General features: G+C 49.8%; 1 protein-coding gene across 12 annotated transcripts in view; it reads left to right on the plus strand.

Annotated features, from left to right (window-relative positions):
• The window catches only part of HK1 (hexokinase 1), a 105,925-nt gene that overhangs the window by 43,396 nt on the left and 45,300 nt on the right, over positions 1-17,229 (plus strand). For 7 of the 12 annotated variants that reach the window (XM_023644177.2, XM_070226424.1, XM_070226385.1 and 4 more), the window contains one exon: positions 14,075-14,237. In XM_023644177.2, coding sequence (XP_023499945.1) covers positions 14,075-14,237 — 163 coding nt within the window. Of the gene's footprint in view, positions 1-6,494; positions 6,867-14,074; positions 14,238-17,229 lie in introns of all 12 variants that reach the window. The other 5 variants (XM_070226394.1, XM_070226408.1, XM_070226400.1 and 2 more) reach the window with 1 other exon arrangement.

A 17,229-nucleotide genomic window follows, 5' to 3' on the forward strand; every position in this document is an offset into this window, starting at 1 on the left:
CAAAGAGTAGAATGCTATGAAAGCACATGGGGCCAGTGGTCAGATCTTGAGTGGGAAATCACTAGCTTAGGACTTGCTCAAAGCCAGGCTCTGGATGTACAAATGGGAAATATTATACTTAGAAACTTTGGTACACAATGGAATACTACTCAGCTATCAAAAAAGATGAAATCTTGCCATTTGTGACAACATGGACGGACCTTGAGGGTATTATGCTAAGCAAAATAAGTTATCCAGACCCTGGATGATTTCACTCATAAGTAGAAGATGAAAAGAACGACAAACTAACACATAGATACAGAGATTAGATTGGTGGTTACCGGAAGGGAAGAGGGGAGGGGGGAGGCAAAAAGGGTGATAGGGCACATGTGTACGGTGATGGATAGTTAGTCTGTGGGTGGTGGGGATGGTGTAGTCTACACAGAAATCAAAATATAATGATGTACACCTGAAATTTATAGACTGTTGTAAACCAGTGTTACCTCAATTTAAAAAAAGGTTAAGAAAAAAAAACTTTGTAAGAGAGAGTCAGGTGGATAGTCACCAAAATATAGTTTTGCTTTCTCTCCTTTTAATGGTTATCTCTGAGCATCCTGAAACTCTTTATGGGTGTCATATCAGGTATCAGTTATGTGTGTGTGTATGCCTACCCATATGTCTGTCTGTCCATCTAACAATACACACAAATATACTCACATGCATGTGTGTGTGTATGCCTATCCATATGTCTGTCTGTCCATCTAACAATATACACAGATATACTCACGTGCGTGTGTGTGTGTATGCTTTCATTTGATCTTTCACAAACCTTGCTGAGGTTGCCAGGATGGGAAGTGTTATCCCTGTGTGTCCCAGGGGGGCTCCCTCCAGTCTCAGCCGCTTTGGGCATCCCCTGCCTGCCTCTGGTGCTGCAGACAGCAGGCAGGGATTGTATTCCCCATTTAGAAATAGGGACTGAGGCCCAGAGGAGATAAGTGACCTTCTCAAGGTCTTAAGAAAACCTGGAATGGAGTTCAGAGGTCTGTTCTTACTCTCTCTCTCTTTCTTCTAGGAGAAAGACCTGTCTTTGTTGATTTTAGTGATTTACCTTGGAATCTGTATGTTAATTCTCTCCCCCACAAATCAATACATATGAGTTAATTTTTTAGATGAAATATTTGAGGTGCATAAAAAAATTGAAGTTATAACAAATACCTGTGTTTCCACTGCTCTGCTTGAGAGGTAACAGACAATTACAATTGCATTAGAGACGTACCTAAAATCCTTTCTATGCCCATCTTCAATCCATTCATTTCTCCTTCCAGAGGTGACCTTTGTCCTGAATTTGGTGTTTCTCATCTCCATGCATGTTTTTATACTTTTATTACATATCCTGTTTCTATAACCAGTATATAGTGTTACTTTATATGGTTTTAACCGAAACGGTGCAGTACTGTATGTATCCTTCTGCAGCTTGCTTTTTTCAGTTCAACATTCTATATGTGGGATTTTCCCACGTTGATCAATATACCTCTATTTCATCAATTTAAACTGCTATATGCTCATGCATTGTGGGACTACACCACAATTAATTTATCTATTCTTTTGATGGCATCTGGGTTTCTAATTTTTCAGCTTGCAAACAGGGCCTCAGTGATCCTTCTCGTACACTCTCCTTTAGTACACATGCAGGTGGCTCTAGGCTGTGTGTCTAAAGCTCGAATTGCTGGGTGGAGGAGTTATGTGCATCATCTCATTTTCAAGACTTTGCCAAATTGCCATCCTCCATGATCATGCCAGTTTACATTCCCATTAGAAGTTTGTAGATGTTCCTCTTGTACGCCAACCCTTGATACAGTCAAGGCTTTAAACATTTTTAGTAGATAATTTTTAAAGAGTCTGTTTCTTCTCAGTCATTTCCATTCACATTGCAGCATTCCAGCTTAGTTTAAAATTAGCCGTTTCCTAGTTTACCTTATCAAGCAAAGTTATTATTGAGTGAAGTTGACAGCTCTCATTGTGAGCAGCGCCAGCCGCATTGACTGCTGCTGCTGAAATGCTTACGGAGTGCTAAGGCAGGGGGTAAATGCAGAGAAAGGCTTGTGAGGACTCTCTCTGGCCCCTTCTGCTCTAGCGTGAATGTGTAAAACTTTTCTAGGAATTAAAACACTCATGTACGCTTTTGCCCACACACCCTCTCTCTTCCTGGGTGGATCCAGCCTGGGCAGGGCTGGCTTATCAGTCCCCTAACCGTGCCCGGCTCTGTTAGAGAAAACTCAAGCCAGCAGCCTCTCTCGGACTCTCTTCTCTAGAAGCAGAGCGTGGCTGTGTCCCCGTGAAAGGGAAAACTGAAATGTGAAGTCCGCAGCTCAGCTCCTCACAAATGGAAGCCAAGCGAGAGGTGGCTGTGCGGGGCAGAAAATGTCGGCTCATGTTCATCTGATTCTGTGCTGGATTGCAGGCTCGAGGACGCTGAGAGCTTGAGGCTACCTTGAGGGAAGGGCACGCTGAATGCCTGCGAGGGGCCTGTTTACTTCCTAACATAGGTCTTATTTAATCATTGGCAGTAAAAATACTAATTGAAGCCAGCATGTAATGCCTGTTGCATCGACTGCCAGGTGCTGTGCTGAAGGCATTACAGCCAGCCCACACGCCCCTGTGAGGTGGGCGCTATCACGGTCTCCACCTCTGGATAAGGACCTTGAGGTTCAGATAGTAAGTGAAAGAGCCAGTGTTCAGACCCATGAAGTCCCATGGCAGAGCCCCCACTTTCTTTTTTTAAATTGAGATATAATTCATATACCATAAAACTCAACAGTTAAAGTGCACAATTCGGTGGTTTCTGGTACATCCACAAGGTTGTACAACCATCACCACCGTCTAATTCCAGAACATTTTCATCACCCCCAAAAGAAACCCCGTACCCATTAAGCAGTCACTCCACATTCATCCCTCTACCCAGCCCCTGGCAACTGCTAATCTGCTTTGTTTTTTTATAGATTTGCCTCTTCTGGACATTTCATATAAATGGAATCATGCAGTATGGGGCCTTTGTGTCTGATTTCTCTCACGTAGTGTGACGTTTTCAAAGTTCATCCACACTGTAGCATGTATCAGTGCTTCATTCCTTTTTATTACTGAATAATATTCAGTTATATCCCGATACCACCTTACATTTATGCATTTGTGAGTTGATAGACATTTGGATTCTTTCCACTTTGGGGCTGTTATGAGTAAAGCTGCGATGAACATTGGTGTACGTGTTTTTCCCGTGTGGACACATGCTTTCATGCCTCTTGGGTATATGCGTGGGAGTGGAATTGCTGGGAGAGCCCCTGTTTTTATCCCCTGTGAGGAAGGCCTCATCTTCATTTAGAAATGAGGAAACTGAGGCTCCTCAGTTCAAGTGGTGAAGTGACTTGCCGAGGACCACACAGCTCATAAGTGGTAGATAGGGACAGGAACACTACCAAGTCCCTTCACTCAGGAACCCGTGTTCTTTCCACCGCGCCACATCCAACTCTCATTTTACTGTTTAGGGAAGCATGCAAGGAGGAAAAGAGCTGGGGGGAGGGGCAGCGCTGGCACAGGACCCTCCAGGTCCCCAACTTCCATCTTTCCTCCTTCCCCATCCTCCCCGACACTGGCACACTGGCCTGTGCCTGCCCATTCCCACTTCCTCACCCTCCACCCCCCAGCTGCTCAGTGTAGACCAACGCCCTCCACTTGGGGAGGAAATTGGCCCAATAAAGTCATTTATAGTGGAATGTTAGAGATTTTCTGTTTTTCAAATTTCTTCCTGTACCCTTTTCTTTTGTCCCCCTCCCCCATCCTTGTTTGGATTTAAAGGAGGACCCCCAGGGAGGGCAATGCTTAACCTGCAAGAAGACCCCCTAATGCTCCCTGTAATACCCGCTCCTAGAGATTGTTCTGGCATTCTCTCCCAGCCTCTGCCTGGCCATTTCTGTGAGCACTGATTTCCTTGATTGATTGACACATGGGGTTTGCCTTCAGCCATGTTATTCAATCTGACCTCATTTCTCTGATGACTCCTGCCTTCCAGGAGCCTCTCTGGATGGTTGGGGTGAGTAGAGTAGGAGACTCAAGCCACGGTTGTAATAAAGACACCACCTCATCTTTGCAAAGTTCTGTTCCATTTACAAAACACTGTCAATATGCTTGATTTACTTGAGTCCTTCCAGCAAGCTTGGATGTAGGTATTTCTTCCTGCATCTTACATATTGGGCAGGCAAGCTTCAGGAAGTAGAATTGACATGATCTTGGTGGCCAGAAAGCAGTAGGACCGGGATGGGGCGCAGGTCTGTCTGACGCTAATGGGCAGCTCTCGCCATGCATGCAGAACCAGGTCTGCGGTCCAGGGCCTCAGACTTCCAAAGCAGTGCACTGCAATGGCCTCCCAGTAGAAACCATCCCCCAAGGCTCCCATAATGGGCGTGCCGCTGGAATGCTAGAGCTGTGCTGTCCAGCACAGTCGCCACCAGCCATGTGTGGCCATTGAGCACTTGAAATGTGGCGAGTCTGATTTAAGAGGTGCTGTTAAATATAAATACACACAGGATTTCAAAGACTTTGTATGACAGATACATAAAATAGCTCGTTAATTTTTAGAATATTGATTACATGTGGGAATAATATTTTGGATATACTAGGTTAAATAAAGTGTTATTAAAATTAATTTCACCTGTTTTTTAAAAAATGTGGCTACTAGAAAATTTAAAATTGCATATGTGACTTGCATTCTATTCCTATTGGATAGTGCTCTACTAGACTGAATCTTTTGGCTCAGAATTTGACAGAGGTGCTCTGTGTTTAAAGCTGTGGCTTCCTGTGAGTCATTGGGCCTCAGTTTCCTCATCTGTCAGACCAGGAGGCCAGAATCCATTATCTCTAAAGGATCCCTCCAGCTTGAGCCGTGTTGTTAGGTGGCTGTGAAGGTCTCTGGGACTCAGTTTCTTTATCTGTCAGATGGGGTAATGATTCCTGCCTTACTATCTGCCCACTTATCCAGTGAGAGAATGGATGTGGAAACACTTGGAAAGTGTAGAGAACTGTATAAATGGCAGATGTTGCTAGAGTTCACCCAGAACACACCTGTAGGCACCTTGAGAGGAGGGTGGGGCATGCAGCTTTCTGGATAGCAGAGGGGAGGCGGCCAGAACCCGAGCCGGGGCCACGATCCTGGGTGCCATTCTGCCTTTGCCACCATGAGTTTCTGAAAAGCCTGTGTTCTGCGCAATCCGCAGTGCCATGGAGCTCCTGTGCCCGCCACACGTGAGGGCGAGAGGGCAGTTTTCCTGGTAACACAGAGATGGGAGCGACTTGCCTGGGGTTTAGAGGGAGTCCGTGTAGGTGAAGGAGGCCTGAGAGCTTTTGATTTCTAGCCAGGCCTGCTCCCACTCCTGCACTGTTTGCAACCCATGGCGTGAGGGTATGGTTGTCTCACAGTGAAAGCGAAACTGCCCCTTGGGTCCTCTCTTCCCTCTTGTCTGGAGGTACGTGGGATATTGGGGACTGTGAGTCTGGAGGCTGGCTTTGGCCCATGCCATTGACCACAGACCTCGAGGCCCAAGATGAAGCCTGTTGTTCTTGCCCCACCACATTCCAGGGCCATTCTGTTCCCCATGAGGGACTGGGTGCCTCCTTTATTTTTAGCTAGTTCAGTGTGACAGCTTTGTTCTCGTCCTGGGCAAGGGCTTCTCTCTCTCACCAGCCAGAAATCACCCGTTAGTGGGTGTCCAGGTCACCAGGAGGACCTTGGGCATGGCCTCAAGGCCTTATGCAGTCCTCCTAGCAAGAGGAGTCTGGAGATAAGGGAAGGAGCCTGAGTGTGGAGTCATAGCTGGAGCCGCCCTGGTTGCTGGCTGCTCCGGGCCTTTCACTTGACTGCACAGGCTCGAGCTCCTCCTGTGTAAAATGGGGTCAATAATGCCCACCTTACAAGCGTGCACGTTGCAGCAGGGCAGGTCGAAGGGCCTAGCTTGGGGGCGGCCACGCTTACTGCTACCTCTCGGTTCCCCGAATCTCAGTTTCCTCATCACAAATGGAGCTCCCAATTTGGGAGTAAACAGAAGTGTTGTTTGAACAATCCCTGGTGCTTAATAGGTGCTTAGTCTACACTCACTGAAACAGAACTGGCAATTTAAAAGCATAAATAAAATGATAGATGAGGCACCGAGAGCCCCATCTGCCCTTGAAAAAGAGAGGGGGGAACGGGAACCTCCTGTATAGTGCTGTGGCACGCTGGAGTGGTCCTCTCACACGCCTTCCACGCAGGAACCTCTCGGGTGGAAGTTTTTTTTCCCAAATGCATTTCCTCTGGTGACTTGCAAGTGTTCGGCAGTCCGGGAGGCTGCAGTAATGGAGTGAGAATCCTGATTCTCTACAGGGCTCTCGTGTCCCTCTGGGCATCAGCTGCGAGCTGCAGGTGTGGGAGGAGGCGGTGGAGAGCCCCTGGAACACTCTGTGCTCACGGAGAGGCTGTTGGTCCCACACAGGTCGCCATGAGGCTGCAGTGAGGGGCTGGTGCTGGAAGAAGGGCTGGGCTGTTCACAGAAGAGGTGTCTCCAGCCTTATCTGAGCCGGCAAACCCTTCTGAGGCTCCCGGGTGAGGCTCCCCGAGGCCTTCCCGCCCAGCAGGCAGACACACGGGGCTGGACGGCACGGCCACGGCCCCCCTGGCACTCACAGTCTAGCTGGAGGTGCAGACCATGCACGTGCTGCTGCAGCGCCTGGGACAGACTCTCACATCGCGACAGGTCCACCTGGGCAAATTAATTCCTACGTAGTGACACCAGCGGCTGAGGGGATGCTGAGGAGAGGAGCAGCCGGTGTTGGGGGGGCGGATCATGGCACGCCCTTTGGAGAAGGTAAGTTTGGAGATGAGAAAGAAGGAGCGGGGCCCAAAGGGGCCATTGACAGGCCAGACAAGCAGAGTCGACGGTGGGTCTGTGAGGAAGGACCTTTGGGGTGAAGAAACGCTCTCGGCGCCCGGGGCTGCCTGAGGAAGGAGAGAGCGTGCTGGGAGTGCTCAGCAGGACAGAAACAGAGGCTCCTTGGGCTGCTGTCCGCAGCAGTGAAGGGCTGGGCAGCCCTAGGAGCCAGGGGCAGACTGGAAGGGGATGGGTGCTGCCAAGGGGCAGGAGGAGGGAGTGGGCTGGCTCACACCACAGCGGAGAGTCTCGTTGGGCCAGGAGCTTTGGGGTCACTGTGGCTTTTGAACTTCCTTCCCAGGATTGTGTGAAAGGGGAAATCAGCAGATCAGATAACTTGTAGCTGGTGGAGGGTGAACAGGGCCGCCCCCAAATCATACTGGAGTGGCATGCTTTCTGCAAGGCAGGGGAACATGCTGCTTCTGGAGCAGATGGAGCTGTGGCATCAGTGCCACTCGTGTTCCCACAGCTCCCTGCTCCAGGAGGCCCCTGGCCTGGGCAAGAAAGGTACAGAGGAGGGAGTGCAAGAACAGGAATCGGGGAACTTGGTGTCCACCCCGGTTCTCTCACTGACCGGGAACCTCTCTGGCCTCTGAGTTTTCCTTGGCGAGGTGGAAGTGATGACACCTGCCCTACTTCTCCGGATGGGATAGTTAAAGACCAACATGTGCAAGTGTTGAAGAGAGGCCTTCACAGGTTGGAGTCATGTGAACACACCCGCATTTTGGATGGTACGACTGAGGTGCCTACGGGATGGCAAAGCCAGAGTCAGATGCTGGGGTCTGCATTGCCCCATCTGGGCGCCCTCACTGAACCAGGCCGGGTCTTGAGGAAATCCAAGCATGACTGTTAGCCTGTGTCTTGGAGGCATTTCCCAGAGGAATGGAGGAAGGTGGAGTTAAGCTTTCAAAGGAGAAAATGTTTTTGTGATGATTTCATTTTTGTAAAACAAAATTCAAAAACCAAGCTCTGTATGTATGTTTTTTCACTTAGGTAGGAAAACCGTCCTAGAGCACAAAGCTCTGTTAGCAGGGATGTCTCTGGGGAGATTGGGGAAGAACTCATACTTTTTACTTTTATGCATTTGTGTGTTGTTTGAATATTTTTAAATAATAACCGTATATTACTTATTGTTATTATAACTTACTGATAGTTTTTTAGAAAACTAATAAAACAGTGCAAATAGCTCTGAGAAATTTTGCCAGAATCTTTCATTGGCTGTGGTTTCAGGCGTATTTCCACCTACCTTTAGTTTTCTCTTCTACGAGATGGGTCAGTAATGTTTGGTAATCAATGCATTTTTCTGGGTAAAAAGGAGTTAGGGACACATGCTTATGAGTTAGGCAGGGGGCTGAGGGTGATGGCCTCTGTTGTGGTCATTTAGATGGGAGGGTGGGAAATGATATTTGATGCTTACTTTGTTCTTGGCACATTATTAAAATTCTCCCAGTAGCTCTCTGAGGTGAAAGTATTATTATTCCTATCTTAAAAATGAAGAAAGCAAGACTCAGAGAGGTTAGGTAAGTTGACTGAAGTCACACAGCTAATAAATACAGATCTTGGATTAGAACCCAGCTCTCTTCATCCACAGCCCCGTGGTGGTCTTCCCTCCCCATGGTGTTTCTTCTTTGAGAAAGAATGGAAATGCCTAAGGAGAAGCCCAAAATGAGGGGTTAGAAGGCCTGGAATCTAGACCCAGCTGCCACTTAGAAACCATGTGACTTTGTGTGAGTCATGGGTCTCAACTTCCTCTCCTCTAAAATAGAGATAATGATATCTTTCCTGCCTACCTTGCTGGGTCGTTTGTGTGCTGGGAGAAAGGGAACTAACATTAAGCACCTGCTTCGTGCTCAGCACTTGGCGTCCGTGAGCTTATTTCATCTCTTTCTGTGACGTCCAAATGGAATAGCGTGTGTGAAAGTCCTGGGTCTAAACGCCAAAGCCCTCTGCAAGTGTGCGCTGTTAGTAAAACAATGCTAATCAGCCAGATCTGTTCTGTCCTGAGTCACTTTAAGAAGGAGAAGTGAATCTGATGTTGAAATCACTGAGTGGCCCTTGAGCAAGAGTCCTTAACCCTTCACTGCCAGCTCTCTGACGTCCTTTGCAAGCGAAGCGCCTGGCTCGGGAGTTCATTTTATGGGCCTGCGCCTAGCAGCTTCAGTCACACTCATGCCCTGCCTCGTTCTTGATCCTCACGGGACAGTGGATGAGAGAGGAAGGGAAGATTTTCCATGGCCGTGCGCCCTTCCACAGGGGGTCAAAATGCCCTGGTCACCAGTGGTTATGGTGCCTCCTGCCATGACTGGCCTGTTCAGTTGAGCATGTCCAGTCTTGAATTGTTTGTTGTGCATATTCTGTTGGGAGCGGGAGGTGGGACTGGGGTCAGGCACAGAAATGTCTGAGTTTAGCCCAGTGTGGGGCCGCTGGGTTCTTTCATTAGCTGGATGGCTCTGGGCCAGGGGGCCTGGTGAGGCTGTGTTCTCGCTTCTTTCTTTTTTTTTCACTTTATTGAGGTCATATTGGTTTATAACATTGTGTAATTTCAGGTGTACATTATTATCTTATCAGTTTCTGCATAGACTGCATTGTGCTCACTACCAGTAGTCTAGTTTTTATCCATTGTGTTCGCTCTTCTGACGTCTCCTTCTGCCTCGCCGCCTCCAGCTTCTGGAGCTGCTCAGGGCTTCCAGGCCCTCTTGGTCTGCAAGAAAGACAATCCAGGACAAGTATTTGCAGAGTATTAGGGCACCAGTGCCCGCCCTGTGCAGCAGACCTGCCTTCCACCCTCAGGAGAAGGGCTCTTCCCTTCAGGGGATGGTGAAAGATGCCCAGGAGTCCAGACTGGGGCCCTTGTCAGCCTTGGCCAAGCAGGACCCAGCTTGGCATGTGGTGTCTGGGACCCTGGCACCTCCCCATTTCCTTCCCAGCCTGACCAGAGTCCTGCATGCTCGTGTCAGACACTGTGTGCAAGAGTGAGCACTCATGGGCCTGGGGGTTCTCTCACAGATTCCTGGGAGCCTCTGTCCTGTGACACACATCCTATGACAGATGTTCCAGAGGCTGAGGCATGCAGATTGAAGCCGCCAGAAGAGGTGCTGTGCCCTCCCGGTCACCAGAATTGGGGCTGGGAGTTGAAGGGACAGGAGGGGTTCTTTGGGCACCAGTGCTTGTCCAGAGCAGCAAAGCAGTGGCGATTTGGAGGCAGTGTCCTGAGAGTAGGATTGTGGAGTGTGCGTGTGTGAGAGAGGGGAGAGGATGGAGATGCAGTGGAGAGGGGGACAGAAAGAGAAGTCGGAAGGACCACAGACTCTGGCCAGACCCCCAAAGACCGGAAGTGGGTCTTCTCCAGGTCTGTGTCTGCCCTCTCTCCTCTCCTGGACTTCTTGCCCCAGCTTCTGTAAGAAATAGCAGCTGTGTGACTGAGTTTCTTGCAGAGTGCAGCCACAATGAGATCTGGGGCGAACAGGCAGGGCTGGTTTTCCTGACACCCTTCCTTCCTCCCTCCCTCCACCACTACCTGTTCTCAGCCTCTTTCCCAGGTGGATGGGGCCCCTTGTTCAGTGGGGTGCTGGGCACTCTGGGCCCCTGGGAGTGTTCTGCAAGTGTCTCTTGACGTGAGCTTTGTTCCATAGCTTCCTGGGCTGCGTCAAGGGCCACAGTCCACGTGGTGCCGGTCTGCTGAGCCCTGCAGCAGGTGCCTGCCTGGCTGGTCAGCATGGTGGGTACCTGGCCAGCCCAGTCCCGGCCCCAGGATCTACACCGGTTCAAAAGACCCTGCTGAGCGCCTGAGGACCAGTGGAAAGGGCTCACCTCGGCTTATTCTCATTCACGTGAGATCCAGGAGGCCTCTAGTTTGGTTCCAGCTCTGCCCAGGTTGTACCTTCCTTCTGGCCCCAGTTTCCATGTCTCTTCTGAGCGAGATTGTACCTTAATGATTCATGAATCAGAAGCAGAGGAGGAACGCCCTCCCATGTAGGTGCTTAGGGGCCAGGTTGTCTTCTGTGTCCCCAGCCTGCCTTCTCGTTTGAACTTCTAGGCTCTGTTTGGGTTTGGCTTGGCTGCTCTGAAACATCAGGCTTCTTGGATCAGTGTCCCTGTGCTGAACTGCACCTTGAGTTAGGAGGCAGGATGACTCTGGAGCTGTGGGGAGCTCTGCTCTTTCTAGAAGCTTCTCCTTGACTAGCTGGAAAACCTCAGCAGCTTTACTGGGAGAGTAAAGAGTTGGGGACTGGCCTTCACCCAGGGATGGGGACACTTGGAAGCATTTGACTTGCAGGCCATGTGCTTTGAACTGATCACTTAGGTCCTTGGAGCCTCAGTTCCTGCACCTGTGAAATGGAGATTAAGAATATCTCCCTGACAGGGTCGTTTTGAAGGTTAAATGCCATACTGCTCGTGAAAGCACTCGATACACTATAAACTACAATATAATCGTAAAGTGTTATTCCAGCTTCCAGGATTAATTGAATTCCTCTTTTGTGCCAGGAAACTGGTGAGTCCAAAGGTCTGTTTGATATATTTCCTTTGCCTGGGGAACTCACACATTATCAAGGAGATGGACATGTCAGTAGACAGATAATCATGGTGTAGGGTGAGGAGTGTGACAGCGGAAGCATGTCCAACAGCCTAGAGTCTCAGTGTGACCATTATTGCTTGCTCTTGCTCCTGCTCACCCATTCTCTACCTGGCACGCGGCTTCATCTTTCTAAAACACAAACAGTGTTGAATACGCATTGGAGTCATCCCGAGATTCGCTGTGCTTTGAGATCAAGGTTAAATTTGTTTACGTGGTTTCTGAGGCCCTGCACGACTAAGCTCCTGACAGTCTTTCCAGATGCCTCCCTTCTTAGACTGCCTGCTCCATCCACATTGAACTTATTTCTCTTCACCACACAAACCACCCTGCTTGCCTTTGGCCTTCACACATGCTCTTGCTTGTGCCTGGATGTACGCTGACATCACCCCGCCAAGAAGCCTTCTCTGGCCTGCGCTCAGTAGCCCCCCATGTTCTCCTGTGGCCACTCAGGCACACTTGTATTGTGACTCCCTCTCTGCCGTCAGACTGTGGGCACCATGGCCACAAAGACTGCTGATCCTGTCCTGCCAGCCTTGGGGGTAGAACAGAGTGTGTCTCCTCCTCCTGCTGTGATTCTGGCAATTTCTATTTCAGTTCTCAGTGGTTTCTGATTGCCCTTCTTTGTGTTGCTCTGTTACCAAGGGGAAAGGGAAAGGTGGTTGCGGTAGGAGAGATTTGGCAGGGTTGGGAGTGCAGGGTTGTCTGGCCGCAGAGGGCACTGGGGGACTCCTGCCAGAGCCCTGATTATCTGTGAGGCAGGAGACAGGCAGGGCCGGGGGGAAATGAGGCATGGAGAGCAGAGTGAAAAGGCTGCCCAAGGACCGAGATACGCAGAAATGACGTAGGACTGGGGACTTCATGTTCTTGAGTCAGGACATTTCCCGCCACCTGAAAAGTGAGCACGAGATGCCATTCTCAGAAGGAAACTAGTGAAAAGGTCTTTTCAGCCTCATTGGCTCTTAAATCTGTTCCTCCGGCCACTGGGAGCCTTCTGTGTGCAGAGCTGCATATGAGGCACTGTGAGGTGAGGGTGTATGGAGCAGACACTGTCAAGGTGACAGGTGCAGAAAGCCGTGATGCATGCTGGACCACGCCAAGAGATTAGTGCTGAGGGAGGGGTTATCTCCAGCCTGAGGAACTTGGACATCTGCAAGAGGAGGTGACATTTGATCTGAACTTGAAGGGTAGGTGAGATTTGGATAGCTGGGAGGGGAAGGAAGGACATTGCAGTAAGAAAGCCCTGGCACCTACCAGGAATGGTAGAGGTGGTTTGGCAGGAGTTCAGAGAGCATGGAGCCACATCTGCAGAGTGTAGGTGCCTCGGACATGGAGAGGCATTGCAAAGCTTTGAACAGGGGCATAGATTGACCAGGGTTGCTGTTTAAGAAGGTGAATGTGTCAGTGGTATATGTAGAGGATGGGTTGGAAGGGAGAGAAATTGAACATGGAAAACCATTAGAGTGAGTGAATCAGCCATCAGGAATCCAGAATCCAGGTGCATGGTTACCAAGACTTCCTAAGTCGAGGAGTAGCAAAGAAAGAATGGTGAGACAAAGAGACTTCCAGTGAACTCCATGAGAACAGATGTCTAGCCCAGAGCCAGGCACATAGTAGGTGCCCAGTAAATACTTTTTGAGAGAATAAATGGAAAGATACTATGAAGGAAGAGCAACCAATGACAACCCAGGGGGCCTGAGGTTAGGAGCCTGCGTTCCTTGAGAATGGGGAACTCAGGAAGGGGAGCAGGTTGGGTCAATCCTTTGGAGGCGGGAAGTGATCTGACTTGGAAGTGTGGGCACGTTGGCCCTGGCACACGGGCTGTCCCATACCTTCTGGGGTAGTGGGGTTGAGGTCTCTGTGCTCTGGGCCTGCTGCCATATGTTCTGAAAGGTTTCAGCCCTTTGGCCACCATTTCCACCTACCTGGAAGTCATGCCCAAGGAAACCCACCAGCACCACTGTCTCATGTTGGTAATAATAGCTGATGTTTATTGAGCACTTTCTGTGTTCCAAGTGCTTCTCCATCTCATTTGATCTTACAGCATTATGTGAGTTAGGCCCTATTTATCATCTCAGTTTTTCAGTTGAGAAAACTGAAATTCACACAGCTACTAAGGGATAGGGCTAGGATTTGAAGCCTAGGTGACTGGCTCTGGAGCCCTCCTTCTTAACCTTTGTGGCACCACCTTCTATGTGAGGATGAGCCAGGCACCTCTCACAGATGGACGGAGTCATGTAGAGGCTTAAGGTGCCTCTGGCATGTGCTTGGGGCTCAAAGGGCAGCTTCCGTATAGTGTTTGAGGGTTGGGAGGGACCTTGGAGATGTCTGGTTCATTTTACAGGGGAGGAACTGGGTCTCAGAGCATTTGCAAGCCTGCTCTGAGTGACAGGGTTGATGGCAGTTGAATGACCTCCCATTGCATGATGTGCCAGCGTAGGTATTCCAGTGCCCATGGGAGCTTAGGCAGGCAGGCACCTCACCCTGCCCTGTCCTCCTCCAGCCAGACTTGAGCTGAAATGACCTTCATGGGTCTTGGCCTCACTTTCCTTCCTTCTCATCTTTCCCCTAGATTGACAAGTATCTCTATACCATGCGGCTCTCTGATGAAACTCTGATGGATATCATGACTCGTTTCAAGAAGGAAATGAAGAATGGCCTCTCTCGGGATTTTAATCCGACAGCCACAGTCAAGATGTTGCCAACATTTGTAAGGTCTATTCCTGATGGTTCAGGTGAGTCTCTCACCTAGAGATTGGGCTCTGATGGTTGAATGCTCTGTGAACTTTCTCTTCCAACTTTCGTTCATTCATCCCTTTGTTCATTCATTCATTCACTCATCCACTCATCCATTTATTCACCATTCCATCCATCTGTACTCCCATCCATCCATCCATTGTCCATCCATCCATCATCTGTCTATCATCCATCTTTACATCCAACGTATGTCTATCGAGAATCGACCATGTGCCGGGCACTGGGCATACCATGGTTCGACAAGGCTGACCTGCCTTTATTGGCCTGTCTAGTGGCTTGTGATAAGAAAGTGTTAGTGTTTATGGATCTTAACAGATGCTGTATGAGTTACTCTTATGTCTCCAGAATATGAAAGGCTCCAGAACAAATGAAGAGTTCATTTTAGAAGAATCTCTCCATCAGGGCACCGAGGCCTCCCTTCAGTACTCTAGATAAGTAGCCTAGTGGCCAGGTGGGTCTTGGACTCAGAGGAGAGGTTTAAGTCCTCATTTGAACAAAGTTCATAGGTGCTAATAGGTAGCCCCCAAAGCAGAGAAATGGCAAAGGGAGGTGGAATTGAAAAACAGAAAATTGGGGCTGGCCCTGTGGCCGAGTGGTTAAGTTTACACATTCTGCTGCAGCCGGCCCAGTGTTTCATTGGTTCGAATCCTGGGCGCGGACATGGCACTGCTCATCAAACCACGCTGAGGCAGCGTCCCACATGCCACAACTAGAAGGACCCACAACGAAGAATATACAACTATGTAACTATGTACTGGGGGGCTTTGGGGAGAAAAAGGAAAAAAATAAAATCTTTAAAAAAAAAAAAGAAAAACAGAAAATTATCCTGTTGGTCTGCATCTGTGGCTCATGGCCCACAATGAGGAGTGGGGGGCTCCCTGAGGATTGTCAGTACCCCTTCCCCAGAGGAGAGGCCTCAGTCCCTATACTTGGCAGAGTGGAGACTGAGAGGGCACAGCCTGGCCTGCTTAGTGGAGGCTGTTCTGTCTGGCTGACCCAGAGTTAGTAGTTTTCAGGGGTGGGTCATGGCCGCCCCCAGCTTGGCACACTGAAGAAATCCCACTCTGAGCTGTGTTCTGGGCTTCACACTGAGGTTCAGCTGCTGCATGTGGGAGAGGGAGAGAGATTATGAGGCAGGCAAGTTTGTCTTAGGGTGTGAGCATGCGCGCTGTGGGTGCGGACCTAGTACACTCCCGCTGTTTCCTCCTTGTTCTGGAGGCTCGTTGAAAGCTGCGATTTGGGGCATCTGGTATGCAGCCTGCAAAATGGACATCAGGAAAACTGCAGCTGTTGCAGCTGATGCTCACGAAAGATGGGGAAATGCATGGCTTGTTGGAGCTGACTGGCCACCTGGGGAAGTCGTCTGTGCCTGCAGCCGGCCTCTACAAGTCCTGCATGAGATTCTGTGTACTCTGTGGCCACGGGGGGCCATATACATTGGCTTTTATATCTCTCATGTCTCTTGACTATTTAAAATAGACTCCGCCTCCGTGCTTTTGTGTTCCTTGAGGCCTTGGTGACCAGCAGTTGAGTTTTAGTAACTACCAGCAAGGATCTGGCACCAGACTGTGGTGCACCCTGGGTTTGTTCTGCTGTCTCTGGCAGTGTCGTTCCCTCCTGCTTTCCCAGGCCTGGATGGCACCCACATCCAGGAGCATTTGAGCCTTTCCGGGATCAGCAGAGTTCTGTAGGAGATGTGTGGCTGTGCCTGCTGCCAGTGGAGAGAAGAGGACCCAGAGGGGAGGTGGGTGTGGGCAGCCCCCGAGGGCCCCTGCTCCCGCTCTGCTTGGGACAGCTCAGAAGGACACCTGATGCCTGCGGGGCACCTGATCCTCTGCGGCTGGCCCAGGGCTGACACATCGGGGAGGAGATGCCTTCCCTTTTCTTGCGAACCCTGCCCTCAAGCCAGCGCCCGTTCCGCGGCCGCATGTGGGCAGGGAGTGCTCTCCCTTGCTCTTTCCTAACCATTACTCGGGTTGAGAGTCTCAAATTGTGATCCATGTACCTTAGTAATCCAGCCATTTGCCCTCATCAGCTACTTTTCTTCAAAGCAAGGCCCAGAACTCAGACTCATTTGGGAAAAAACAACGTTCTGCAACCCCGTTAGAGAATCGTGACAGACACCAAGATGCCAAAGGTCCTGAGCAGTCCTGTGGGAAAGAAACCTCTTTAACCTGGCTACCTGCCTTTTCCCCAAGCCTGTTTGATCTTTTCCCCCAATATCTGTTGCCATATTTCGTCTATTTTGAGACACTTTGTTATTTGAATACCTCTGAAATCAGCACTGCATTGTACAATAATTGCATCTTAAAGTTATCATTGGCAGCATTTTTTCTTTCTTCATGTTACGTAAAATAGTGCTGTGTCTCACAGTCGGTGGTGTCTTAAGTGTGCTGACATATGTGGTAATACGCCCCTGTTGGGAAACACTGTCCTAAGGTTTGTGGAACTGGAGCCAGCAGCCTGGGCCCAGGCCTCCTTTGAGCCTCTTTTCTCTGTTGCGGACGGGGCCAAAGGGCTAGGGCCTCAGGAGCACAGAGCCGTGTTGAGAACAGGAGGAGGAGGAGGTGGAGGAGGTGAAACCCTGAACGACAAAGGCTGGTCCTCCTTTGCACAGGGCCTGGGTCTGCCCACCTGAGTTCAGTGCCCCCGCCCCCTGCCCCCAGCCCTCCCTGCTCCCCTGTGACTATTGTTTCTTCTACCCTGTGCTAGTTTCTAAGGCTGCTGTAACGAGTACTGTAGACTGAGTAGCTTTGAAAAACAAGAATGTGCTGTCTCGCAGTTCTGGAAGCTAGAAGTCCAAAATCAAGGTGTCAGCAGGGCTGTGCTCCCTGAGACTCTGGACAGACTCCTTCCTTGGCTCTTGTAGCTTCTGGTGGTGGCTGTCAGTCCTTGGTGTTTCTGGGCTTGCAGCTGCATCTCTCCAATCTCTGCCTCCGTCGTCACATGGCGTTCTCCCTGCCGGTCTCT

Source organism: Equus caballus, chromosome 1 (assembly GCF_041296265.1).
Source record: "Equus caballus isolate H_3958 breed thoroughbred chromosome 1, TB-T2T, whole genome shotgun sequence".
In the NCBI taxonomy this organism is placed as follows: Eukaryota; Metazoa; Chordata; class Mammalia; order Perissodactyla; family Equidae; genus Equus; species Equus caballus.